Source organism: Acipenser ruthenus, chromosome 1, assembly GCF_902713425.1.
Source record: "Acipenser ruthenus chromosome 1, fAciRut3.2 maternal haplotype, whole genome shotgun sequence".
Classification (NCBI taxonomy): Eukaryota; Metazoa; Chordata; class Actinopteri; order Acipenseriformes; family Acipenseridae; genus Acipenser; species Acipenser ruthenus.
In genome coordinates this window covers 36,693,373-36,720,916 of record NC_081189.1, presented here as the reverse complement: position 1 = coordinate 36,720,916, position 27,544 = coordinate 36,693,373, and the positions used below count along the sequence as shown (strand labels likewise).

The window sequence follows — 27,544 nt, the reverse complement described above, 5'->3', positions numbered from 1 at the left end:
CTGCCTAAACAGAAGACGTAGGAGGAGGAAAGGGCTCGGACATGGCGAGAAACAGCACTGGCCCGTCTGATAGAGATCGGTAATATTTTATTTTATTTCCAAAACCCGAGAGGCCTTACAAAAACCAATAAAACCCAACCCTGGCACAAAAACATACAATAGATCAATGGACTGAATGAAGACTGCTTACAACGCCTATAGATGTCTGGCCAAGGAGCTGGATGTTTACGCCATGAACCCAGAGATGACAATGGACAGCATTGGCAGTCTGCATGGCGGAGTAAGCCATGAGCAGGATTTGATGAGCAGTCACAGCCCCCATCACGATCGGAGCACTGGGGCTTCTTTAAGGATACATCAGGACTTAGCTGCTGCTTCTTCACGATCCGCTATGGTTTCCAGTATGGCTACGATGCTGGACGGGGCTGGAGACTACCGCCCGGAGTTGTCTCTCCCGCTCCATCATACAATGAGTATGCCTTGCGACACATCCCCACCTGGTATGGGCATGAGCGGCACCTACACCACTTTAACTCCACTCCAGCCCCTGCCACCCATCTCTACCGTTTCAGACAAATTCCACCATGCTCACCACCACCACCATGCCCACCACCAGCGTCTCTCTGGGAACGTAAGTGGGAGCTTTACCCTGATGCGGGACGAAAGGGGGTTACCAGCAATGAACAATCTCTACAGTCCCTACCATAAGGAAATGACAGGGATGGGTCAAAGCTTATCCCCCCTGGTCAGCAGCCCTCTTGGCAATGGTTTGGGCTCCATCCATAACACCCAGCAAAGCCTCCACAACTATGGCGCACATGGGCACGACAAAATGCTCAGCTCAAACTTCGATGCCCACACTGCCATGCTGACCAGAGGGGATCAGCACCTCTCAAGGAGTCTTGGTGTCCCTTCGGCGAGTATGATGCCACATTTGAACGGAATGCATCACACTGGTCATCCAGGCCACCCTCAATCTCACGGGCCCGTGTTGGCTTCCAGCCGGGAAAGGCCGCCCTCCTCCTCGGAAACTCAAGGTAATAACTCGGGGCAGTTAGAAGAAATTAACACCAAAGAAGTGGCACAAAGGATCACTGCGGAACTCAAGCGGTACAGCATCCCCCAGGCTATCTTCGCCCAGAGGGTGCTGTGTCGCTCACAGGGGACCCTTTCAGACCTCTTAAGGAACCCCAAACCTTGGAGTAAACTTAAATCTGGAAGGGAGACCTTTAGAAGAATGTGGAAATGGCTGCAGGAACCCGAGTTCCAGAGGATGTCAGCCTTAAGGCTTGCAGGTAAGACAAGGTATCCTGACAAATGCTATATAATATAGAATTGCGCCGATCGTGCAGATTCATACCGTTTTGAAACCAAGCACTAAAACACAGTTCGCGTAAAGAACTATTATTGTACAGTCTCTAAAATAATGGTTTTTTAGATGCAAATTTCAAATGAATGTGTACAAATATCCAACCGCACACATTATCATAACATTAATTTAACTACCAGTAAGACACGTTTTACATACCATGGTATTGACATTTGTGTACTTATCAAATGTTATTGAAATTTAAGTTTGTTGCTCACCTTTTCTTCAAAGGTTTCTACTAAAAGTAAAGCAAAACACATATTTTCATGTTTTAAATTTTGTTAACGTATACTGTCAGTTTCTACATGAACGTTGTTTTAGTGACAAGGTGTTTTTGTTTTTGTTTTATACATAACTTTTTTTCCATCCTTAATTTAGTTTTATATATTATTATTTTTGTCTGTTAACTTTTACTTTTAAGAGACTTATAGGAAAACGCATAGCGGTGCAATATAATGCTACCAGACTCCCCTTTTAAACATTTGTAATTTCCCTTTGTCTCCTGTGCACTTAAAGGGAAAAACCTACAGCTTTCTGTGGTATTAATATGAATCTGGTGAATTTAATACAAGACCCCCCCCCCCCCAAAAAAAAGGTATTGCAAATAAAGTAGTTATTGTAATATTACACGTTTTGGTGTAACTAATATATCCACTATCCGTGTTTTCATGAAGCCAAGCTTTGCATGGCATATCAGTGAAATTGTAAATATCTTTCTTGAAGATATTTATGTAATTCTAGCGTGATACAAGTACATTGCTATTGTTCATATTTCACAACTAAACCAGCAGCGATAATTCACTGGGTAGTTAACGCTGAGAGGCAAATAGATATCATATTTTGTGAAGGTTGTTTAAAGGTTTATTGTCCCAGTTGTTGTCCACAGCAAATGTATTAATTTATAACAGACTTCGGCTAATACGTTTGGATTTAAGTAACAACGTCTATGGTTAAAAATAGGTTTACAAACGCTTAGTTGAAATGTAATTGTAGCCGGTTGAGCAATTGATGTATTTTATTGTATTGAAAACTAGTCATCTAAAAGAGACCGTGGAGAACAAGAACACAAACAGCTACCCGTGGCTTGTTCTGTTGTGAGGTGTGTGCACTCTCTAGCGGTAAGAAATGGAAACGTTTATTAATCCGTTATCTATTGTTCTTTCTTTTACATTTCAGATGCTGGTTTATTAGGCATTACTGTTTGATATAAATTATATTTTAAATGGTTTGCCAATGTTTTATCAGCTGTATCAAACCTAAAAAAAGATTCACACATTTTTTTTGTTCTCTTTGTTGGAATAAATGATCAATGTGATAATTGTGATTCATGTAATAGTTATCAACTCCACCTTCGTGTGGGCTATATGCTTATAAATGAGTTTTTTTGCGCTTGTTGATTGGAGTGCATATATATATATATATGTATACACACACACACACACACACACACACACACACACACACACACACACACACACACACACACACACACACACACATACACCGTGTAAGATAAATGTAGCCTCTCCAGAATATGGTTATGCTTTATTTTGAACAGTATATAGATGTATTTTAAGTAATTAGTCAAGCTGAATTCTTTATTTTGTTTGCATTAAGGTGTTAAATACAGTTTTTTTTTTAATGTACAGTTACACGTGCTTAATTAATAGTTTATCCGTTGTTTCTGTGGAAAAAAAGCATATATTTTAATTCAAGAAATGTGTATTTATGATAACTTTTAAAAGGTATCAATGTTTTTGGACATCTGGCTTGTTTATTTTAATTATATATGGCAGTAATGTCAAAAGAAAATGTATACCAAAATAATGTACATGTCAGCATCATAAACAGACTGCGCTGGATTGCACTGTTTAATTACAGCGTAATAATATGCCATTTTATAACACCAGCACTAGAGTTTTGCGTTACAAAGATAACGTATTTTCGTACCAAAACATTGAATTGATAGTTTATACAAATATGACCTGTTATAACAAGCCAATGGAACACTTAAACGGTCACAAAATCCACAATCCTAAATCGACACAAGTTCTAATTGTTTACAAATGATGTATGGGAATAAATGCTGCTAAGAAACAGAATAAATCTAAACCGAACACAACCCCCTGGAAAATTGTACGCACTGTTTAAAAACATGTCTGGTCGTGATATACCATTATCGTTAGCATGTCACAAACCTATTAACATCTATTTATATATGATTTGCTTCTAAATTAGAGAGCAGAATAAGCTATAGTGACAATAGTTAATATTTCAAAAGGGGTAACATTACGATTGATTTTGCTGTTTTTCAGAATACAGATTGTAAAATATGCATGTAGCTGGGGTTTTGGAGGGAAGGTATTATGTGCTCAGAGTAGCTGTAGGGACTGGAAAGCGAGGAGCAGAAACTGCAGCAACTCAATGAATTATTGATAGAAATCTCTGCATGACCCAGAGCTGGAGCTCAAAACGTCACCTTGCCTTGGGTTAACCAGGCACAACGTGAAGATGGGAGCCAGGCTTTTGTTCTTCAGTGTGCACCATAAATCACGTATATTCTTAAATAATAGAATGCTCCTTTTTAATTTACTCCTTGATGTTTGTCCCGCCAGTTTGAGTTACGCAGTTCATTTTAAAAGATCTGCAATAATAATAATAATAATAATAATAATAATAATAATAATAATAATAATAATAATAATAATAATAATAATAATAATAATGTTGTAGTCGGGCTCATTAAATGCATTGTCAGTTTATATTTAAAAAGTAAACTCGCAGAAATCGTAAAATGGTTCTGTTAAAACATGTATTGTGTTTAAAAGCCACTAAAGGTGTTAAGTCGTACCACATTGTCTAAAACAGTATCCAGGGGAACTTAATTAAGGGGTCCTGCCCCTGCAGCGTTAATCCTGTCCTAAGGTTAAGCATGTTCTGAATGCTCTTTTTGTATATGTTCATGAAGCTCCAACAAACGACTGGGGAACACAAGCGCACCCCCTCAAATACGTGATCATTTTCTGTCTTTATATAAAGGATGACTACCGGGTATACCAATTGATAGGTAAAAGAGACAGACACTTAATTAATCAGCATGTTGTTAAGGCCTTTTACTAATTGGAGACTTGCTGCAGATTACCCAACTTCAAACCTTGCATTTTAAATGCTGCAAATGGAAAAGAAAAAAAAGTCACAATTACGATTGTTACTAAATTAATTTTCAGTGGAATTAGCTATTTGTAACTAGGATGTTAAAGGTACAGCCGATTAGTAGGGAGATATTATTTAGTATTCACAGCTGTGATGAAGTGCGAACGATTTATGGAAAATACCCTCATTGCACGATAGATGATAATGTACCAATACTGGCGATTTTGCAACCCAACTAAACGTGCGATTACTAAAGTATTACAACTGTATATCATCAACATCGCTATTGTTGATCTTTTTGTATTGTTAACTGGAACGCGGTACAACGGTTTCTCGTAGAATGTTCTACATTTACACATTAAAACATGTTAGTACAGCACAGACTGTTCCGTCTAAACAGGTACTGTGTTCTTCCTGACACACCATTTTCAACCACTTATTGCTGCCTGTTGGAATAAGTAAAATGAATAATTGAAGAGCCCCGTGTTGCTAGTCCTTGCCTCTAGCATTCCCTTGTGAAAGAATAACACCTTCCAAATATGCATTAATGTAGGGTCCCTAAGAGCATTGAGGGCAGAGAGAAAAAGACACACGAAAACACTGGAACAAGATCCAATGGAAAAAGACTCCCTCATTTATTTTTATTCCAATCTTTCAATCGTGTGGTTATGTCACTTTCTAAAACAAATGTGTGTATATGGATGTGGATCGATACGGATAATCTCTTGAAGATTAAAAGGGCATTAATGCTGGCAACAATAACATAAACGTGTGGACCCAGTTCTCATTGATCTGGAACCTGATCCTGGCTGATTCCAGTAAAGCTGATGATGGCACTCTATTCCCAGCACTGGGCTCAACACCAGTCTCAGTTTATTATCGGCGTCATCGTAATCATAGTTTAACTGACTAGCTCCTTTTGGATGTGTAGATTTTCTCTTTATTATTATTATTATTATTATTATTATTATTATTATTATTATTATTATTATTAATAATAATAATAATAATAATAATAATAATAAATATAGGCCTATACTCAACCAAATTGCAATCTTTTCTCTTTTGTTAAAATAAATAAACAAATAAACAAATACATACATGTTGTAAGTCCATGCAAATTTTAGGTTTACAGTATTGTAACTAAAGGTAAATCCCATAATAAAGTAACCATACACAGAGAACCAAAAATGTAAAATAAGCCACCTTTATGCGGAAATGTCTCGGAGCTCAGCGCAGCCATTGCATTTATTCCATGCATTGAATGTGTGCTCGATGCCTCCTAATTCATATAGCCTAGGACGATCACAGTGTATGCCAGTGGAACGTTTTTCTAATTATTTATGAATTCTGGAAGTAAGGGATAGCCAGCATGATACGTCATATTAATTACACAGAAATTTGCAAGTGTCCTTTCCAAAACCCCGTGATTAACAGAAAACAATAAAACGTAAAGAACATTAATTCACCGTCTTTTTAAGAAAGAAGTCCATTTGGACAAACTAAAAGTGTACACGCATAGATTAGCAAAACGTACATGAAACCGCCTTATTTCCAAATACTTGCCTGCATAGCGGTCTTGTCGCCATGTTTTTACCACGTGTTTGATGACCATTAAAACGTTTAGGCTTCTGCGTTTAACTATGATATAGGCGATACATTGCTGTTAGCCGACTCATTGCTCGACCGAAATTTATTTTCAAGCTAACTTTGAGACGCTGATATTTTTCCTTTGAAACTCCCGCGGTACGCTGCAGTTTAGCTATGTAGGCCACTTGTCCACTTTAAACAAATATTGCATTCCTCAAACAGAAACCTAATCCGCCATTTTATTGCAGCTCAGAGATCAATGTAATGTGCATGTAAATGTAAGAGTTAAGATGTAAACCATTGATTAAAAATACAGGCGTGTTTTGATAGGCACGACAATCGCATGACGAAACCTTTTTTTTTTTTTTTTTTTTTTTTTTTTAACCCGTTCGCTAAACCACTTAAAGCAATGGGAGGTTGAATGGATTGGGTTCACATTTTCGACGTCAAAAGCACGTGCGCCTACATGGTGGTAAATTGAAGAATAAATATCAATGGAGACATTTACATTTTCGTATATCTACAATGTATTAAACTTTCGTTGTTCAAAATCCATTTCCCACTGGTATCAAACTTAGAATGTTTCTAAATCTGCAATTTAAATCACTAACATTAAGATAGGCCTATGTATCATCACCAAACAGTCCCATAATAAAGGTATTCATATGAGATACGCATTTGTAAGTGCAGCTGTGGCTGGTGCCAAGAAAGAGTCGGAACTTCTCCCTTGTGCCATACAAAAATGCTAATTGCTCCAGTTCCAGCTGCTAACTTGAACAGTTTAACAACACTAACGATTCCATTCCAGGTATACTGTTAACTATATGCTATTGGTCTGAACGTACATTATCAAAACATTAATCTAGTACAATTCTGAAACACTGCACATATCGTCATTATTTTATTTTAATTATTGGTATTATTAAAATCTACACCAGTAAAATAAATGGTATTGTTGTAGTATATATATATATATATATATATATATATATATATATATATATATATATATATATATATATATATATATATATACAGCGCTGGTTGCAGACAGTATTGGGCAAACACATAATATGTACCTAACAGATAAACATGCAGTATGCACTGTATAAAAAAATTAATAATAATAATAATAATAATAATAATAATAATAATAATAATAATAATAATAATAATAATAATAAACACAAAGGACTCTTTTCAATTAGTCTGAACGACAGTGGATCAATGCTATCATAAAAGGGCCACGGTTATGAAAATTAAACACCCAGAGCAAGTTATTCTCTACATTGTTTATATCTGTAAAAATAAAAGGTTCATATTTGAACGATTTAAATGAGAGCGGTTCAGTTAAGCAATGCACAGTCTGTGTTCATTTCTGATTGAGTGAGAAATGTAAAAGGCAATGTTGATTATATAGGCCTATTTAAAAAAAAATGTGTTGGCTAACGCAAAAGTGTTTGTGCTTTTACTAATACAATTATTGTGTTTATTTTTAAATGCCCATTTTTACTACCATTTTAGACATTATTATTATTATTATTATTATTATTATTATTATTATTATTATTATTATTATTATTATTTTCAGCTTGTAAATCATCTGCATATTTGGAGTAGTCTATAATGATCTAAACAGTGTCAGATCTAAATACTGCCACCCTAAAAGCATAAACCTGCTCTGGCATAACTCATTCCACTGTATGTTTTATTGTCTTTTGTGATGTTGAAATGGGGGCTGATAAATATGCAAGCAGGATTAATATAGAGTAAAAGGATGGCTGTATTTAGATGCACCACTGTCACGATCATTCAGATAGATCCCTAGTGATGTTTAATATGTTTAAGTGTGAATATGTTTAATAGATATACTATGCCGATCAGGTGAGGTAATCTCATGGTTTGTAGTCCAATCAGTATAACTACACACCAGTCTTATAAAATGTATACAATGGTCTGATTTTCACATCAACAATTCATATCATACTTATTTTTTACTGACAGCTTCTGCAATGATTCCTACTAGGACACTCATTTTTTGAACATAAACATCAATAATATTGTGCTGTTTTTTTAATGATGTATCTCGCTGTCCCCACCAGGAGGTTACTGTAAACAAGATGAGGCATCTCAGCGACTTATGTTCTCTGGTAAATTATCATTTTATTTTTACATTTTTCGAAAAAAAAGAGGAGATTCCCTTTGTCTCTATAACAATATAACAATACTATGTTATCAACATTTGAATATGTTCTTGTTTATTGAGGAAATATGTGCTAAAGAAAGGCATTGTATATCAAGTTTCAATATTTATTAGTATAATATTTTGTGATAATAACTGTATAACAAATGTTTTTATGGGGATGAGACTGTATTAATTTCTTATAGTAATACTATATTTAAATTGTCTCTTACAAAGGATTCATAATACATACAATTGTAAATGAACACTTATGAGTCTCTTTCCAAAACCGTTTTTAATGACTCATTCTCTTAAAATGCTACATGGTTGTTAATATTATTGAATAATTAAGACACCGTATGTAAATTCGTTACATATTAAATACTTTATTGCTTTTAATATGCATTATGCAAGCAAAAACATTTCAACGAATTTAACTACTCAGATTATGGTTAAATTGTGTAACCAAAGATATAGGGGTGGTATCACAGACGCCAATTAGCAATCATCTGGGGCTGCCTTACCTAAGGTAACATTAGGTAGTTATTGCTAATTGGGGTCTGTGAAACTTTATGATTACGTCTGTGGTGAAAATCTAGGCCACCATAAATAAAATCAAATTCAATCCAGGTAATATCTAGTCCAGTGCCAGATATTTTAGCAGGTGGGTTACTGTACGATACAGTCCAGTGTCTGCTTTCCCAGTGCTGTGCTGTTAGAAGCCGTTGATTTACATGTGTCAGAAAGGAACGATAAACCACGGAAGAGAGAAGCTGTTATCCTTCTGATGCAAGGCCAGGGAAACCTTTGGTATTGATCCTATTGATTCAACCTTTCCCTTTAAGAAAACCACATAGTTAAAGACCCTCTGTTCAATAGATTCAGGCTTCATTCGGAAAGTACTCCATTAAAGATTATCATTCGATTTGTTATTGCTTGGAAGTCTAAGAGCATCATCATGCAACACGGATTTAACAGGCAAACTGGGAAACAGCGGTGCAGAGTAAAGGAATAACACTGTCTATTTTACACGTAGCTCCAGTTTTATCCACACGCGAGACAAGTGCAGTGTAACAATAAAGTTTAGACTGCAATATGGTCGCAGTATTAATCAGAAGAAAGTAAAGACGTTATACTAGTGAGTTCATAAAGTCTTCATTATATATCTATACGAAATATATACACACCATCTTCTTTTCATGATGGTGTTTATATAAAGATTTAGGCAAATTCGAATTATATATATATATATATATATATATATATATATATATATATATATATATATATATATATATATATATATATTGTGTATTTTTTTTTTAAACACGATAAATCGTAGTTTGCAAAAAAAAATACTACTGTATTTTGGAGTGGGATTTACTTTGTAGTAACACGTTATAAAATAATTACATACACTCTCCCCGCTCTAACAATTACAAAGCCTCCGCAATTCTTCCAACCAATGATTTATTAGAACTGAGCAGTGTGCTAAGAAACTGAAATTACAAAGCAAAACCAAAACAAATCAAAACAAATAGAGTCCATGTGAACACTTAATAAATGGCAACGGATTAACACACTGGTTGCCATGCCATTTAATTTAGAACCACTCAAAATCAGAGGTTAAAAACGCCTCATTCAGAATCAAACAAACAATCAATAACGCCTGGGTGTCAAGGTCAAATTCAAAATACACGTGCAAATATATTCAAACTTCAAACATGAATTCGGACTATCCTCTCAGACAGACTCTTGTAACCCAATGGCCTATTTCCTGTTTATCATTAAAATGTCTCTATAGAGTAGTTCGCTGACTGTTACTAGGTTGGTTAGGGTTTCTGTATACTTCCTATTTCTGTAATCAAGCCATTTTTTTGTTGCCCTCTCAACAGCCTGCTTAATTTGGGGTTATATTTAAAAGGTGATCAATTAAAAAGTGATCAACGCTCTGCATTTTGCTGCCAATCGATATATATATATATATATATATATATATATATATATATATATATATATATATATATATATATATATATATATATAACACACAGAGCCAAACTCAATATTTTAACAAATCAGCAACAGTTACAGCAATGTGTAGGTCCACAACTAACCGGATCAGATGTGCTAAACTGAGAGACAGAGTGGTACCATTCTTTATATGTTAATTGTAGGGTTAGCAGAAACCCACTCTAGTCTGTTCCAGTCCATTAAGCCCTTTCTATATAGTGTCTACAAAATGTTTTTCTCAAGTGTTTTTTCTCAAGTGTCCTGGAGTTGACATAACCTATAGGGTGGTGGTTTGCTATTGGTCAACACATATTGCTGCTACAGATCGGTGTTATCATCGTAACATACTAAACAATGCAATGGAGATTAGTGCAGTTTATAATGATAAGATAACGGCAGGCATAATTATAAGATAACGATAACATAACTGTTCGTCAGATTCCTAATAGACATTAAAGCTATATCCTAAACTCACCCTGCAACATTTAAAAACGTACTACGCGTAAATTATGTTATTAATAGTTTTGTAGACATTTTTTGAATAGATTAAACACGTTGGACTGTAAACTGCAGATTCAAGTTGGACTCTTATATGAAAACGGACTGTTTAAACAGCATTCGTTTTCTGAAACCGTTTTCCAGTTCAGAAAAGAAAATTAAACAGCGAGAATGTTTTGTGCCCCTCCAGGAAAAGATTAGCAGTTTTCTGAGTTCAAAGGGACAAGGTTCATCGTTTGCAGAGGTACAGTAAAACAAAAATAAGCACTCGACTTCCCTACCCTCTTCGTGCATGCATTTACAACACAAAGCAACGTGATGAGGAAAGATACATCGAATAAGGGTTTACTCATTATTTTTGCTTGTGTATGAACCAGAATACAATTAATTTAAATTATAAACAAGTATATTATTATGTAAGATCCTCTTTTGATCCTAGATTTCTGCCAGGAATGTTTTGTGTTTTACAAATGAAAAAATGAATAAATAAGCCAAGTAATAATTTTAATTAGTCATCACATCTTTAAATCTTTAGATAAAGGCTTTTTTCCCCCTGTTGGATTTACGCTCATCATAACACAGACTACGTCGCCACCCTCTGGACACCAAAGAACTACAACCCTTTAAACTCAGTGTACTGATATATCAGACGTCCTTTAATTAATGCATACTAGGGAACGGTACAAAACGTAAGCCAACTGCATTGTTTTTGTTGCCATTTTTTTGACAGACGCTGCATCGTTTAATGGGATTGATGTATTGTATAACTGCCCTAATATTAATATTATTATTATTATTATTATTATTATTATTATTATTATTATTATTATTATTATTATTATTATTATTATTATTAGTAGTAGTAGTAGTAGTAGTAGTAGTAGTAGTAGTAGTAGTAGTAGAAGTAGTAGTAGTATCAGTAGTAGTAGTAGAAGTAGTCGTCGTCGTTGTACAAGTAGTACTCGTAATATTAAGCAGTGGTAGTAGGCTAATATTAATGGTATTTTTAACAAGCGTTGTTACATAAAGTGGAAGCTCATCATAACAACCACTACCACATTTTTTTTTTATTCTTGATACAAAAAAAGTCTGAACTAAAATAATTTGCTTATTACCATTTAGCGAGTTCAACCCGAACTTATTTTAAATAAAACAGCGTGGCTTAATTTAAAAACTAAAATAAAATTAAATAAATAAGTAAGTAAATAAATAAATAAATAAATAAATAAATAAATAAATTACAATAAATTAAATAATTAATCTAATACATACATACATACACATACATACATGCAATACATGCAATACATACCTTCTCTGGGAACTCGTAGTTCTTAAGTAAAATTAACAAGAATGTCAGTGTGCAACGCGGGGCAGTTTCAGCACCTTGGACAGATACACGCAGTTGATTACTAGACAAAGGAAAGAACGATGACACAGCATACTGCCTACTGGTATCATTACTCCAATTGTATGGCTTCTTGAAACGTTTTATGTAATTGAATTGTGCAAAGGTTCAACTGAATTTTAAATTATATTTACTTTATCCGTAAGGAAATTACAAAAAGTTTCTATTTATACTATTTTTTCTGTGTTGGAGACGGTGAAACCTTAGCTTTGGTTGTTTGGGAAGAGAACCATTGTGTTGTTTAACATAAACGATTTAGCGTAAGGACTGCAACAATACATTTTAAATGCAAACAATAGAAGCAAATGGTCGGGAAGTATAGAACTAACTTTCATAAAATAAAGCCACGATAATTCCTTGACCATGTGTTTATTTACACCGTCGTTCAGACAGTTTCTTCTTACATAATGGTTTTGTACACAATGGACTACTTAACCTGATTTATATTGATCTCAATTGGTCTCAGTTGTGCATACTTAATTCAGAGAGGTAATCAAATTGATTTCTGAGGCTTTCCTTTATAGGTCTGTACCGAGGTAGACAGACGACTTCACTGGAATGGGCTTTCCACAAACAACATTATTAAAGTGTTTGAAGTTTCTTTATCTATTTCAATTGGTTGCATTTTACATTAAGTTAAATGAAGTTTTTGTATGTAACTTTGTTTTTGCTGGACTTCAGTAAAGCCATCTTTACTGGTTAGTAGCTAATTGAAAATAAGATTAAGTATTTTAAATGACAGGGCGCTTATTCCAGTATTGGAGGTTGTGGTTGCAATTCAGAGTCATTTGTTCTATGTTTTTTTTTTGTTGTTGTTGTTGACGCTGGTGTATTTTAATCCAAATCATATTGTATATGTGTGTGCTGCTGGCACACTGGTGTGTATTACTTCTGGAATTTGTACAGCAAGTATTTTAAAATACCAAGTACATATGGAAAATATGGTCATTTTTCAAGAATCTTTACAGATAACACATGTATAGTTTTAATGATGTGTTTTGCTAAGTCTTAGCTGTCTTGGTTGTTTTTTTATCTTCTAGTTAAAATATTAAAAATATAATACTATAATAACAGTATGTGTCTACTTACAGTGAATTTAGTTTGTATAATTGAAAAAAAGGTCATTTAGGATGAAAACTCAATATAAAGCATTTCAGATCTTGAACCAGCTTCTGTTTTTTTCTGCATTTACAGAGTGAGCTGCAAACAATAAGGTTATTTGAGGCGGTGTTGCATTTTTTAATAGCTTCAACCACCAGACAGAAATACTACCTTAGATTACAATTTTGTCAACATCCATGTATCTAAAACGTAAGTTAACTTGCAGTGTCTCTTTTTTTTCTTCTATTAAGCATGCAAACGCAAAGAACAAGATACAAGCAAAGAAAGGAGCAATACACCAAAGAAATCCCGTTTGGTTTTCACTGACCTCCAGCGCAGAACACTTCTCGCCATCTTCAAGGAAAACAAGCGCCCCTCCAAGGAGATGCAAATCACAATCTCTCAACAACTGGGCCTCGAACTGACCACGGTCAGTAACTTCTTCATGAATGCCCGGAGGCGGAGCTTGGACAAATGGATGGATGAAGGAAGTCCAGGGGCCTCTTCCTCAACCTCCAGCACTTGTACCAAAATATGATTGAGGACAGTGCACCAGAACAGGGCACGGTACTTGTCAACGACATTTTTAAATTTGCTTTAGAGGGGGTCTGTTCACTGATGAATAGCTGATGCAGATTTTTTTTTTTTTTGCTTTTCAACACAGAGTCTATTCAAACAAAGCCACTGCCACAAAACAATCACGGGCATTTAGTGTAGCTGGAATTTGTATACCCACCTGTGTCATTGGATTTGCACTTTGTTGCTTTTTCTTGAAAATTATCAGCACACAAAAGCTTTTAGACCACTCCTCAAAGCAATTTTACTTAGGCAATCATAAACCAGGCCAATACGTACAGTTATTATTGGAGATGCTTGCAAGTGGTTGTCAAAGAAACATAGGCTTTAATAATAACCATCCACATAACACATTTAAGATTTCAAAATTTGACCAAAGAAATTAGAAGCTATTGTAGGCCATTATCCATAGCAATCCATAGAATAAAAAAATAAAACGTTTTGAAGGCACCAGTAGACCAGTAATACAAGTTGTGGCAAGTGGCTTAACCTTAATCTTTAGTGGCAAGGGGTCCCCTAGTAACTGTAATCTCAGCTTGCTTCCCAGTCTCAGTTTGCTTTCCAGTGTCAGGTACTGGCAGGTATGCAAGCACAAATCTTACAGATTTAACTAATGCCGGTATTCAGGAACACACATCTACATGTATGTTGACTCTTACAACATGCACCGACTACTATAAGTGTTCTTTGAATGAGCTTTTAGTGGTTGGCATTGTATGTGAGCACAATGTTTAAGCACATTTCTTTTGCAATAGAAAGAGGGGACATTTTAGGGAATATCGTTCTTCATGCATTAGAAAACTCAGGATGTAATTTTTCAAACATTTGAAGAACATATTAGCTTTATTCTCTCATGAACACAATTGGGGTATTTTCTTAATCATGAACATTAAATGTTAGTTACTTTAGTTTTAAAACTACTTACTAGCAGGTGTACAGAGAACTTGCTCTTGATACCAAAGTAATTTATATCCACATCAAATATTTATTCAATTTAATTTGAAATGAAAAAAGGTATATTTTATACAATTTTAATCTGATACAGTTTTATTTATTTATTTATTTATTTGTTTGTTTGTTTTTTATTAACCAAAGACAAAATGGCTGTAGGCTGTTAAGCAAGATTGAGGAACAATAAACTGTGTATACTATATTTAGTTTAACTACTGATGTAGTTCAACTAAACTACATTCTTAATTCTATTTAATTGGAAGACACTCATGCCCTTTTCAACATCACCCTGGTTTCTACCTAAAGATAGATTATTTAAGATGTGTGTAACAGTTGCCAGGTGTTATTGATTTTTTCCCCATTAAAACTGAATACACCTTCCTGGGCAGTGCTGTATTTAAAAATTCTGGACATCCACTCTCAATCCTAAATAGGTGGCAAATCAAAAACAAAAATGACAAATGGACTGTTTAGAATGGGAGCCAGGTCACCAGGTCCACACGACAACATATTCCCAATTTGGCATTTACTGTATTATATTTACTATATATAGTGTCAGGATCAAACACATAAGGTGCCGCATTCATCAGTAAACAGCCCCTCCAGGAACACCCTTGTGTGTTCAAAAGCAAGCCAAAGGCTTTAAAGACTCTTTAAGGACACTTGAGACTTTTTCTATTTATTGCCGAATCGAAACCAAAGAAACTTTTTTCTGCACCTAATTGTTCTGCAACAAACTGTTATAAAAAAAAATAAAGAAGAAAAAAGAGCACGTCAGGAAACGGAGAACACACTGTGTTTCGTTGGACGTCTTGGACATTTCATGGAAGCAGATTTTAATAAAGGGTACAACAAGCAGGGAAGCAATGGCACGACGGCTGTTGCTTCATGAGACTGGGCATTTTGCATCTCTTAAAGTTGAAGATTGTCTTTAACGCGTGCCTATGCAGTTTTTCAAGAACATGGAAAAGAACAACCAAAACCTCATCAGCTACAAAACCAAAGATTAATGGATATTCCTACACTTTTCCTTTGTTGTTGCATGATTTAATGCATTCACTATTTACAGGTATATTGATTCTAATCATCCTTTCGACTGAAGAAGGGGCTAATTCAATTGTGCATTTTTTGTTCTCTTTTTTATATGGGATTTTGAAAAGGATTAATCTCTTTCTCCAAGCATTAGATGTTGGGATAAATAAGCCAGTACAGCACCAAATTCCATATGCATAACTCTATTGAAGCTAGTGATTGTGTTTAACGTAGCCCAGTTGAGATGGTTAACTGATAGTTGAGATTCTGTTTTTCTTTGGGACAGTCAACCATAAGACATTCTTGAATCTAACCCCATTTCATCTCACATCCTAATTTGAACCGATCGCTCTCTTACTATGTCAGCTATCAATCTAACCCCAATATTCAATATTTACCTTCTGTGCCCCCTGCATCAGGAATGATCTATTTTCCACAACACTATAATCTCTCTAAAAGATACCAACTGTTAAATACATATTTTTTTTGCAAAACTTAATTTGCAAATATAGGAGGCTTTGCATATTGATAACATTTTATAGAGGTCACTTGGTTTTGGACACAGTCAAAAATTGTTTGCGATCACAGGGTTATACGAGCTTTCTTTAAACACTTTGCTTACACTAATTCATTTTCTAAGGCAGGGTAAACATTTACAAAGAAAATTACTTGAGAGAAACACAAGTTAGTAATGAAGACAACCATGACCAGTAAGAAAACACAACAGGATAAAAAAGACAGCATTAAGCATAAACTCATCCATGTGCATAACTTTGTTTCCAAATTCACATACAGTTACAAATAAATTAAATGCAACTTCATGCTTAATGGATGGCTGTCAAAAAGTAGGGTTTGTTTTCCTTTATGATGCCAAATAATAATAATAATAATAATAATAATAATAATAATAATAATAATAATAATAATAATAATAATAATAATACAGCATTAAAGACATATAAACGAAAGTATTTTGCAATAAAATCTGCTATATTCTTAAGGGAGGACTAAGACTTGAATATTGCATTATTCTGTTATTAGGTTTTATATTTCCTCATATAACTTAATTACTCATAATAATATAGTACAATATCTTCAATTATAAAATGTAATCAGCTTCTATAGATATTTGTGCATATATAATAGCATTACATGTACATGATCCCAATGTCTCATGCTTGGAAGAGGAGTGAAGTCTGTGGGCACGTCCAAGATGAGTTCAACTTTCAAGAAACAAAAACTATCAATCATCAGTTAAAACTGTTCAGATACTTCGGTTCAATAGCTTTATCCTTTATCGTTCTCTCTCTTTCTCTATTATTAGAGCTTAACCCAAAGATTCTACATAGGCTGAACCAGCAGGTCGTCACTTCGGCCTTTCTAAAAAGTAGGGAGCTCTCTTTGTGAGGATTGCTTCATAATGGTCTGGCTGTATGAATGGAAAATGTGCCAACCAAGGAAGTGAAATCAATGATATTTTCATTGCTTGTCATAGTACTTATATTTTCAATGCTTTCTCTAAAATTGTGGGGGTTTTTTTGTTAAGGTGTTATTCTTTGCTGTACTTCATTTTTTTAAAAACTGGACTTTAACTTAATCAAAACCAGACTGAAGTACCCTGTACCCTAATCAATAAGCCAAAGTTTACATTTCTCCATGTTTGCTCTTCTCATTTAATTTTTAAAACACCACTGGAGTTTATTTATTTATGGCGATTGTATGTTAGAACCTGAGAATTATAGTTTTTTTATGATTAATTATTTAATTATTTTAATCTTATTTAATTAGATTGTAATTGTTTGGGTAAATATTTATGATTATTTAAGAATGTTAGAATGACAGTGCATCCAAGATGCAGTGACTCATTTTTGTCTTAATTTATATGATTGGTTTTAGTTTTGCTTTAAAAAGCAACTGAAGGGGTATTTTTAGTAGTTTATACAATGACAAAAAATGAACAAATTGTTTGATTTGTTATTTATTAATTTGTAGATTGTAGTATTTAAGAAGTTGCCAAAAAATGATAATTTGAGGATATGTAGTTCCCTTTATCGTGTTAGCTTTAATTATTTATCTTCCTTTCTGTCAAAACAATCTTTTGAAACCAAAAAAACATTAGAGTACTACATTTGTTTTCTATGCTATTAAATATTGTACTGAGAGCTCCTCACAACAGCCTGCTCAGCACAAGGACAAGCAATGAATTTGGGATTCATATTGCTACTCTTGTGGATGGGGACACACGTTTATTGGAACTTTTGCCGTTTCACCAAAGATTACCTGGAGTACAAAGTGGCTTTCCACAGCTTTATATGTTGGAGGAAGAAAAGGACTAAGGAATGAAAAAAAAACCCTTAACTAGCTGCTTCCAAGACTGAATTATGTGTGTGTAAAAAAAAAATCTTTCCATTTCTAGTGAGAACCAAAGAGGCTACCTCACTGACTTTTTCCATTTGTAATTTTAATCGTGTTGATGATACCAAAGATACCAAAGATTTCTTTCTATGTGCGGTCTGCGCTTGGCCCATGCTCTTGTTTTATACCTGTATCTCTCTGCCTCTATTTCTATCTCTATCTCTCTTAAAACAAAAAAGACCGCCCTCCCCACAAAATAAGTGTAAGGGGAGGGAGGCTTATTTGTATTATGCTGAACTCTATGTACATGTGATTGAAATTCACCAATTTGACCTTAGAAAAGTGTCCTAGTGTGTGTGGAAGTTCTAGGATTGCTAGAGGGTTACTGTAACAATTAACTAGATTCCCATAAAGTCTCCCACACCTGTTTGCTACCCTTAAAATAGGAATTAGGATATTAACCAAAGAAAGCTGAACTCAATGGGAACACAACAGCAATACAGCTTCTGAGTAGTACTATTCAATCTGTACTTTAGTATAGATGAAATGGTTCTTCTCAATAGGGCAAAACATTTACAGCCCTTGTAATCATAGCAATGCTATTTTGGCATCAACAAAAAAAAAAAAGTCTCTACAGCGATACAAAGACGCTGTCATTCTGATTTAGTGCAGCCTGTCAAAATAAAACTTCCTCCAGAAAGTGTCCCTGATTAGTCTTTTAACTTTCATTTTCTTTTTTAATTGAATTCCACATTCTAAGTAATAAAACCGCCAAGAGATACAAGTACTGCTTCCATTGTTCCAGTGCTAGCTATAAAATCTTAATTCACACGCACACACACAAATCTAATTGTTGAGAAAACATTGTATGTACATAGAAGGTGACATATAGAAAAGTATAGTAATGACTGCTTTTCATGAACTCGAAAACGCTTTAGTTGCAAAGTATGAAATAACCATGGGACGAGTGCCTTGCTTGAACCAAAGCGACGTTTTTTCAAGTCTAGACCTCTCTGTGCTTTCTATTCCTGTGAATACCTCAGCGTCAAATGGGCCACCTTTTTGTGTTATTTTGGTGACCCATGTACTGTGGTGCTTTGCAATGCAATCACGCAAAGAACAAAGAGAAACTATGATACCAAAGGCTTTTTAACTCTAATTTTCTTCTATTTCTTTCTTCTAATGGTTGCAAAGCTTTAAATAAAAAAAAAATAATAATTGAGGCATGTTAGCGGCGCAGACCGTGCAATTCCTTACCGAGTTTTCTCAGATATACCTCATAGATAATAGTGTTTAGGGTAATGTTATTATAGCGTATGTAATAAATTATTCACTTGTTTTTTTTGGTAACTGTGACTTTATGGAAAAAAAAAGCTTTATACATTTAAGTTGTGATTTTTGTAATAGTTGAAGAGGTGTGCTTACAGAAACAATTTGATTTTTCTTTTTCTTTTTCTTTGTTTGGTTGTTTGTTTATTTGTTTGGATTCTGGACGGTTGCAGAGCGAGCCCAAAGTTTACAGTTTTCATATTTTGATGAAGAAAACTATCTGTTCTTTTGTTGTGTTTTAGACTGTGTTCATTTTCACATTTGTCCAACTTGGTCTTACTTGTTCTGTGTTAAGGTGTAGCATAATTAGCAACTGCCAAACAGTGCTATAGGCCTAATTTTATGCATGAGGCTATTAACAATTAGCAGTGTGATGCATTGTGATGATTAAGATTTTTGATTTCAGAATAGATTTTGTTTCTTTTTAATGGACTTAATTTATGCATGGGAGCCTGTTATTTGTTGAAGATTGTGGCTCAGTTGTGTATATATTGCACTGTGAGAACATACACAGTTGAATTGAACGCACTGGTAAATCTGTTGCACAGGGATAGATGTTTTAACAGGGGGGGAGGTTGGCAGCCTCACCAACAATCTAAGGACATTAAAAATGCTACTATTTTGTATAAATTAAATGTGCTATTTGCAAAGTACTTATTGCTTTCTAAATTATTGTGAGATGTATTTAATAAAGGGGAGACATGATTGATTTCTGTTTTTTTAGGCTAAACCCAAACTGGGCAATCATTAGCTATTGTTTTCCAAGGGATGTTCAGAAACATACCACTGCGTAATGGTTATACAAAACCAATACATAAACGATTTCGCCAAAGCCACAAGGAAAGTAATAAAACCCATCAAGTTCAATTTGACTGGATTACTCTTTGAAGTGAGATTTCAAAAGATTCAATTTCTGGTACTCTTGCTGCAGTGCATTGTTTTCAAATAGGAGATACACTGCTGAATGTCATACTGAACTGCATTACCCCCCCAGCTTATTCAATCTTTAAGGCTTGCTTCAAAATCTAGCAAGAGCACAGTCTTATGAGAAATGTAGATGCTGCTGTATGGATGTAGAGTTAAATTGAATCCAAATAATTACATTTCAAGCTAAAATGCAAACCACTCATACAACAATAACACTTCAAATGCAGAATTAGGGTAAAACAAAAAGAAAGGTATGGATCTAACAGTCTTTAAATTACTACAGGCCTCTGAGTAAAATCCAGAACAATTAGAGCCATTTTAAACAAAACAAAAAAGCTAAATATGGAAATCGAAATAAATAATCAGCTTAAATATCTGTCTATATATATATATATATATGGATACCTATCTGTGAGATATAACATGAGAACTGTGTGTTTCACAAATGTGTACTGACAACCATAGAACGAACCAAACACACACTTCCAGGGTATATAAAAGGGAGCCTGTGAGGAACATAGAATTATCCAAGCCAGTAATTGTGCAGACCTTGGATCAGTTGTCAGTTATAAATACCTATAATGCTTTTGTCTTGCTTAGATACTGCCATGTACATACACAAATACAATATATGTTGATGGAGGGTTAGTTGGTAAAGTCAGACACTCATATTGAAACAAAATCTAGCTCTACAATATGTGCTTGGCAATACACACCATTACAAAATAAAGAAAAAAAACACACACACACCATTAATTCTTACATTGTTATGCGCTAAACAATGTGAAATTCCTTTGGAAAACATAGCCGAAGAAACCATTGTCTTTAACGTGAAATTCCAAAAAATGACGAGCTGTACCTAAGAGCTACAGTACTTTTGGCCCAGAACTTTTTGTTGTTGTGTTTGTTTTTAATTATGTGCCAAAAACAAATTAGGAAAAGAAAAGAAAAAAAGAAAGTCAATTAGTTGTTTGTGTTCATTATCTCTCTCTCTCTCTCTCTCTCTCTCTCTCTCTCTCTATATATATATATATATACACACACCAAATTGCTGTTCTTCCATCAGAAACAAAAATAAATAATAATAACATAGACATCTCTATTATGCTGAAAACTAAATATACCTTGAATCAGAAATACTGCCAACCTGGTGTGCATCAAAAATAATGTTCAAAGGTCTGTTTTCATGGTGTCTTGATTGCACGCTCTCTGCATCATCATCAGTTAAACATGGTGTTCTTCTTTTGTTTCAATGGGCTATGGGGCTTGATAGATTGGGACACAATCTATCAAGATAATTGGTATGTATTAGAAAAGTCCTCTTGTATGTTATTGTGTTGTGCGCCAGCCTCAAAAGCCCAGTTGCACACAGTGTGTGTTTTGTTCTATGCTGTCATCTGGATCTGTTACCTGTTTTAATGCATTGCCAATATTATGATTACTGGAATACAGTAAAACCGCCTTTAACTAAAGTGCCCAGGGATATGAAAGGGTTAGTAAAGCAAGCATTCAGATAAACGGATTGAGTCCACCAGAGTTTATACTGGTGAAACATTTCATGAGATGGATAAGAGGGCAGTCTGTGGGGCTAAGCGGCAAAATGGATAAAACACCTCCATGCCTTTCACCTCTGGGTGCCTGGGTCGGTCCAGCTTGGGTTCAAATAAAGGGGATTATACTGTATTTTAATTTCTCCAACAAAAGGCAGAATTGGGCATTACAGGGATGAGATAATGAAAACAAAATGGACGATTTTAAGGTCACAAATTCAATCTAAAATTTATAATAAAGTTTCTTCCAGTTGACTGAAAAAAATGAAGAATAATTTGGAATACTAGATGTTAAAAGTTAAAAATCTTGAGCACCCGGAAACTTTCAGTATTTGCTTGGCTTAAATCTACCCATTCCCACATTGAATTGGTTCACCACTGGATAAAGAAATCATAATGGTTAAAACCACTATAATAACCCTTGACGCAACGACAAAGATTAATCTGTTGCAGCTTCTGCAAAATTAAGTTAGCTTGTCACACGTCTCAACATCGCTGTGACCTTAAGTAGGTTGGGGAATAAAATGATCTTGACAAACATACAATCAAAATTTTAGTTGGCATTTCTTAATCAAAAGCATTGTTTTAAATTTCATAAAACCAATGAGATATTTACACAACTGATGGATGTTTCTTTATATATATATATATATATATATATATATATATATATATATATATATATTAGGTTTGCATTATTTCAAAATCTCTTGGTGTATAAATCCTACAACCAGGTAGGATTTACAATTAGCATTTGAGCCTCTTACCTGTGCAATATTATTAGCTGTGTAAAAAAAACTGGAGTTACAACTTGTGTATCAGTGTTACATGTTTCAAATACTGCATACATTGGAGCTTTTAATATTGTTGAAGTTGTTGATGTATTGGGCACTTTAAAACCTTTGCAGAACATCCCGGTCCTTTTTCAAAATATTCAGTTGTGTTTGTATATGTTTTCTATTTGCCGTTTAAACATAATGCTCTACATTGCGCACGCATTAGTGTTTTGTCTGCATCATGCTAAAGTGTTTTTGTTTTTTTCTTATTTAATTTTTATTCCCACTATCATCAAATGGTAGTGCTGTATATTCTGCAATTAATATCAAATAAACGGCTTTGATTCATTCACATTAAACTTGAGAGTTGTTCTGTTTTCATTGATTTTTTTATGTTTCTTTGTTCAAGGCTGACTGCGCATTCACCTGCAGGAGATCCTATACATTATTATTATTATTACCAAGTAAGGGAGGATTTCGAATGTAAAATTGTAAGTAAGCATTACATAAATACAGGTAGGCAGTAACACTGGTATGTTTCACTGGGCATGCCCTCCTTTTAAACCCTACCAGGGCACAACAAAACATTTCTTAAAGCAGTGTCAATAATGTCCATTTTTATTTCAGATGATTTCCAGGTTCAGCAGTACCAACAATTAGGATCAAGTTCCACAATGATCAGTTTGAAGAAACGTTCACCCTAAGACTTCAATTTTACTGTTTCCTTTTTCTGGAACCAGTATGACCAGCTGAAAACATAAGCGAAAACCATTACTAGGAGAATTTATTTAACTCAGTCAAGCCATTCCCTTTTAGTACATTCAGAGTTTGCTCCAGTACAATAAAACAATTTAACAGGAAAATCACATTGCACAGTTGCCAAAAATACAAAATTTACAAATGTAAATAAATCAGCTTTGTTAATTTAAGGCCTTGCTAGTTTTCAAGCATAGCCAGTATTTCTTTTTCAGTATTTTTAGAAAACAGATGCAACCTATCTTCTGGTGCCAAAGCATCTCCTCTTAAGTTTGATTGAATATTGCCATAACACAGGAAAACAATGCTGGTTGTAAAGCGCTGTTGGATTTTCTGAATGATTACATTCAGGCTTGACTCCGGTGGGTTGCCATGCCCCAGTGGAGAGACTGCTGTCTACTGATCCAGACATTAGGAACATACAGGAGGGAACAATCCAAGATGCTGGAGACCTGGTAGCTGTTACACTTATTTCTTGCTCTTTCTTACTCTGCAATGTTTGACAGTCCAGTTATAAAACAAAGCTGAATGAATCTCCAGCATCAAGACATTCTGTGATAAGAACTAGATCACTAGAAACTTTATTGCACTCTCTCTGTCTTCACATGCTCCCACATTATGAACACTTTAGAAATTACCCAATTTCTCATACAGTTATCACTCACAGTGCAAAAGAGAAAGCGTCTTTGATCATGCTGTATCAAGAACATCTACATTAACGGTAACATAGATTTCTGTGAAATGGGTCTTCTTTTCTGTTTAGGATCAAGCAGCCTGGCAGGATGTCAGCAATATGTTTAACAAGTAAATTAAAACAAAAGAAAGCATTTTAGGTCAAATTACAAACTACTTTTCCTTAATTCAGACAAAGTAAGAACTCAAAGGAAGTGAATGACAATCGCAGACCATAATGGTCTAATAACCTTGCAATAAAAGTACTTGTGGGAGTAATACTTCCACTAGCTCAGCATAGTGCTCTAGATGCAGAGCTACCCTTAAAATCCACAGTGGTGTACTCAAAAGCATTATAGCTTAAGTGCCCATTTAGTTCTTCCTCCCAAATGTGATACAATCTCTCAGGAGCTGTAATGATGGATAAAGAGAGGGTGGTGTTCACACATTGTAGATCATTCTTAAAGATGGCAGCACTTATAAATGGCCTGCTCTGTTTTAAAAAGTATTTTATAACTTGGTGTTCAACCCCACCATTGCTGCACAGACAGCATTGGCCTGGGTTTATGCTTTTTAACTTCCTATCTCCATACATAACATTCTTTAAGTGCTGCAAAGTGGTTTGGGGGGTTGTAGGCATACACATAACCCTGTGCCATGATGCAACATGCTTTCTGAGGGATTGTTTTCTTAAACCCCCATGGGCTGCTATTGAATACCCCTGTTGCAGCTGGTGGAGATTGGAAGTTAACAAGCATAAACCCTCAACATAAAGACATCTGTGGTTACAAATACAGAACATGAAAAGCACACCTTAGGAAAGGTTGCATTAGAGATGCTGTTGCGGACATGGTCCGTGTTGAGGTGTTTAACGTAGAGATACTAAGAGACCTTGGCTGAATTAGCACACATATCTATGCCAGGCATGTAGAAAAGACAAGCAGCTCCTGAACTCAAGTGGAAACACTGTAGACTTATCAAAATGTATATATACAGGGTTCATACACTTTTTCAACATCAAAATTCCATACTTTTTCCATACTTCCATTTGTTTCTACTAGATTTTTTGATAGTTATCCACATAGGCGGGCAGCCGCAGAGCATTATATCTTTTTGATTCAGAGCAGAAGTTGCACCTGGTTTTCTAAAAGTATTTATCAGAATCTGGAGATGCATATCTAGCAAGAGACAATGCAGGTATGCAGAAGAGAAGATACAATCGAAGAAATGCCCAATATTTGAGAACTATGATGCATTATTTACAAAGAGAATATAAAAAGTTGTATACTGCAAGTATACTTGGGCCAAAATGGGATAATATAATGGTACCAATAGTTTACTAAAACCAGACAATTTTGGAACAAGTATACTTGCAGAATACTACTTTTTTGTAAGGCATGAATATTGGATTCTGATCCAAACTTCTTTATACCCTCTGTTAAATGTTGAACACTGTGGGAGGAGAAAAATAACAAAAATGAAATAACAAATGTGCACGCATTATATATTAAAATGTGCAAGTGTCATATATTAAACATACAAGTCAAATACTAAATACAGTACACCCTCGCTATAACAACCGTTTGGGTCCAAAGCCTTTTGCTCGCTATAGTAAAAGGACAACCCAAAACGAACAAGGTGCTGGAGTAAGTTAAGGAAGTCACCTTGGATAAAGGCATTAGCTAAATTATTAATAATATTAGTACTGTTTTTATTCTTTGAATTTCTTTATTATTACAGTATGTGTCACTACTACTAAATAATAATAATAATAATAATAATAATAATAATAGCAATGAGATTGTGTGACTAAAAGTAGAATTACAAGTACAGTACCTATTTGTGGCGTGCTGCATCCAGTATTCTGGCTATATCCTATTCGTTGAAGAACACAGTGCAGAACAGAAAATATGAGGCTTTTTTTTCAGAGAATTGTGGGAGTCTAGAACCAACTTCCCAGTAATGTTGTTGAAGCTGACACCCTGGGATCCTCTCGTTTGTAAACTTTCTTATGTGGAGTAGTGGTTAGGGCTCTGGACTCTTGACCGGAGGGTTGTGGGTTCAATCCCTGGTGGGGTCACTGCTGCTGTACCCTTGAGCAAGGTACTTTACCTAGATTGCTCCAGTAAAAACCCAACTGTATAAATGGGTAATTGTATGTAAAATAATGTGTAATAAAATAATGTAACTGTATGTAAAAAATAATGTGATATCTTGTAACAATTGTAAGTCGCCCTGGATAAGGGCGTCTGCTAAGAAATAAATAATAATAATATGAGAAATGCTATATATTCCACTCAGAATAATTGTAATCATAAAGTGGAGATATCAAAAACACAAGCCAAGTTTCAAGAAACCATTGGGGCAACCTTGCCACCACAAAGCTGATAGACACAACTGTAAAACCGATGGGGGACAAGGTTGCCCCAATTGTTTCTTCTAACATAGCTTGTTTTTTTATACAAGTTAGAACAAACAATTGGGGCAAATGTTCCATTTTAAAACAGAAATAAATCATTTATTTAATATAAATGATAGAGATGTCACAATAGAGCTCAAAACTACACATACACATGTGCAGTCCAAGTGCATAGTATGAAGGAGCTCTTAGGTTGCACCTAAAATGTAACTGATATTAATTAAAAAATAGTACTGCAGAATATCACTGATAATATATATATAAAAAAAACACATTTGTTCAGTCTTCATTTCAATTGGAAAATTAGTCATTACATATTTTTTGTTTTGTTTTGTTTAAATGGATGACTACTGTATTTCATACTAGGTGATTTTGTTAGTGTTTTGCAAGTATCGTGTTTGAAGGTATAGATTTGTTAGAGCATACACACAATGCACAGAATACATTAATGTTAATTACCTTTTGCAAACAGCTGTATCTGCATACACATTGTGTTCACTTTTGCACTAAACCGCAAAAGCTAGGCATTAACTAAATACATTTTTAGTTTGAAAGCAAAAAGTAATACTTGACAGCTACAATTCACACATCATTTGCAAGTACAAACATACCATTGACTGAAAGAGCAGCCTGAATGGTCGGGAGAGGGCATGCTATTAAAGAGATCTTGATATGAGAAGTAGCTTTCTTTTTGTAAGTACAATAAACTTGCTGCACAGTCTTACTGCAAAATGCATACAGAGTGCAGTGTCATTCAGTTATAAAGAGGATAGCACCCTCTGCTCAAACAGTGGTGGTTAACCTCTAATGGCAGAAGATAAATTGGTCACATTCTTGTAAAATAAAAGTTATATATCATTCTGTTAATTCTTCTGTCTAATTTGTTC

The 27,544-nt window shown here is 34.6% G+C and overlaps 1 protein-coding gene across 3 annotated transcripts; it reads left to right on the top strand.

Annotated features, from left to right (window-relative positions):
* Positions 1-23,174, top strand: LOC131737173 (one cut domain family member 2-like). Of its 3 annotated transcripts, none has more exons than XM_059024542.1 (3): positions 1-1,295; positions 8,215-8,262; positions 13,566-23,174. In XM_059024542.1, the coding sequence occupies exons 1-3, from the start codon at positions 176-178 to the stop codon at positions 13,850-13,852; spliced, it is 1,455 nt and encodes a 484-aa protein (XP_058880525.1). In that variant the 5' UTR covers positions 1-175; the 3' UTR covers positions 13,853-23,174. The 3 variants fall into 3 exon arrangements, with proteins under 3 accessions (XP_058880525.1, XP_058880537.1, XP_058880531.1); XM_059024554.1 differs by having other exon boundaries at positions 1-1,305; positions 13,566-13,681; XM_059024548.1 differs by lacking the exon at positions 8,215-8,262.
* The last annotated feature ends 4,370 nt before the right edge of the window (positions 23,175-27,544 follow it).

Excerpts from the sequence above, each read along its gene's own strand:
- LOC131737173 (XM_059024542.1), top strand. The coding sequence starts at position 176 with ATGAAGACTGCTTACAACGCCTATAGATGTCTGGCCAAGGAGCTGGAT. Across the intron at positions 1,296-8,214 it reads GTCAGCCTTAAGGCTTGCAG|GAGGTTACTGTAAACAAGAT; the intron begins GTAAGACAAGGT and ends TGTCCCCACCAG. Across the intron at positions 8,263-13,565 it reads TCAGCGACTTATGTTCTCTG|CATGCAAACGCAAAGAACAA; the intron begins GTAAATTATCAT and ends TCTTCTATTAAG.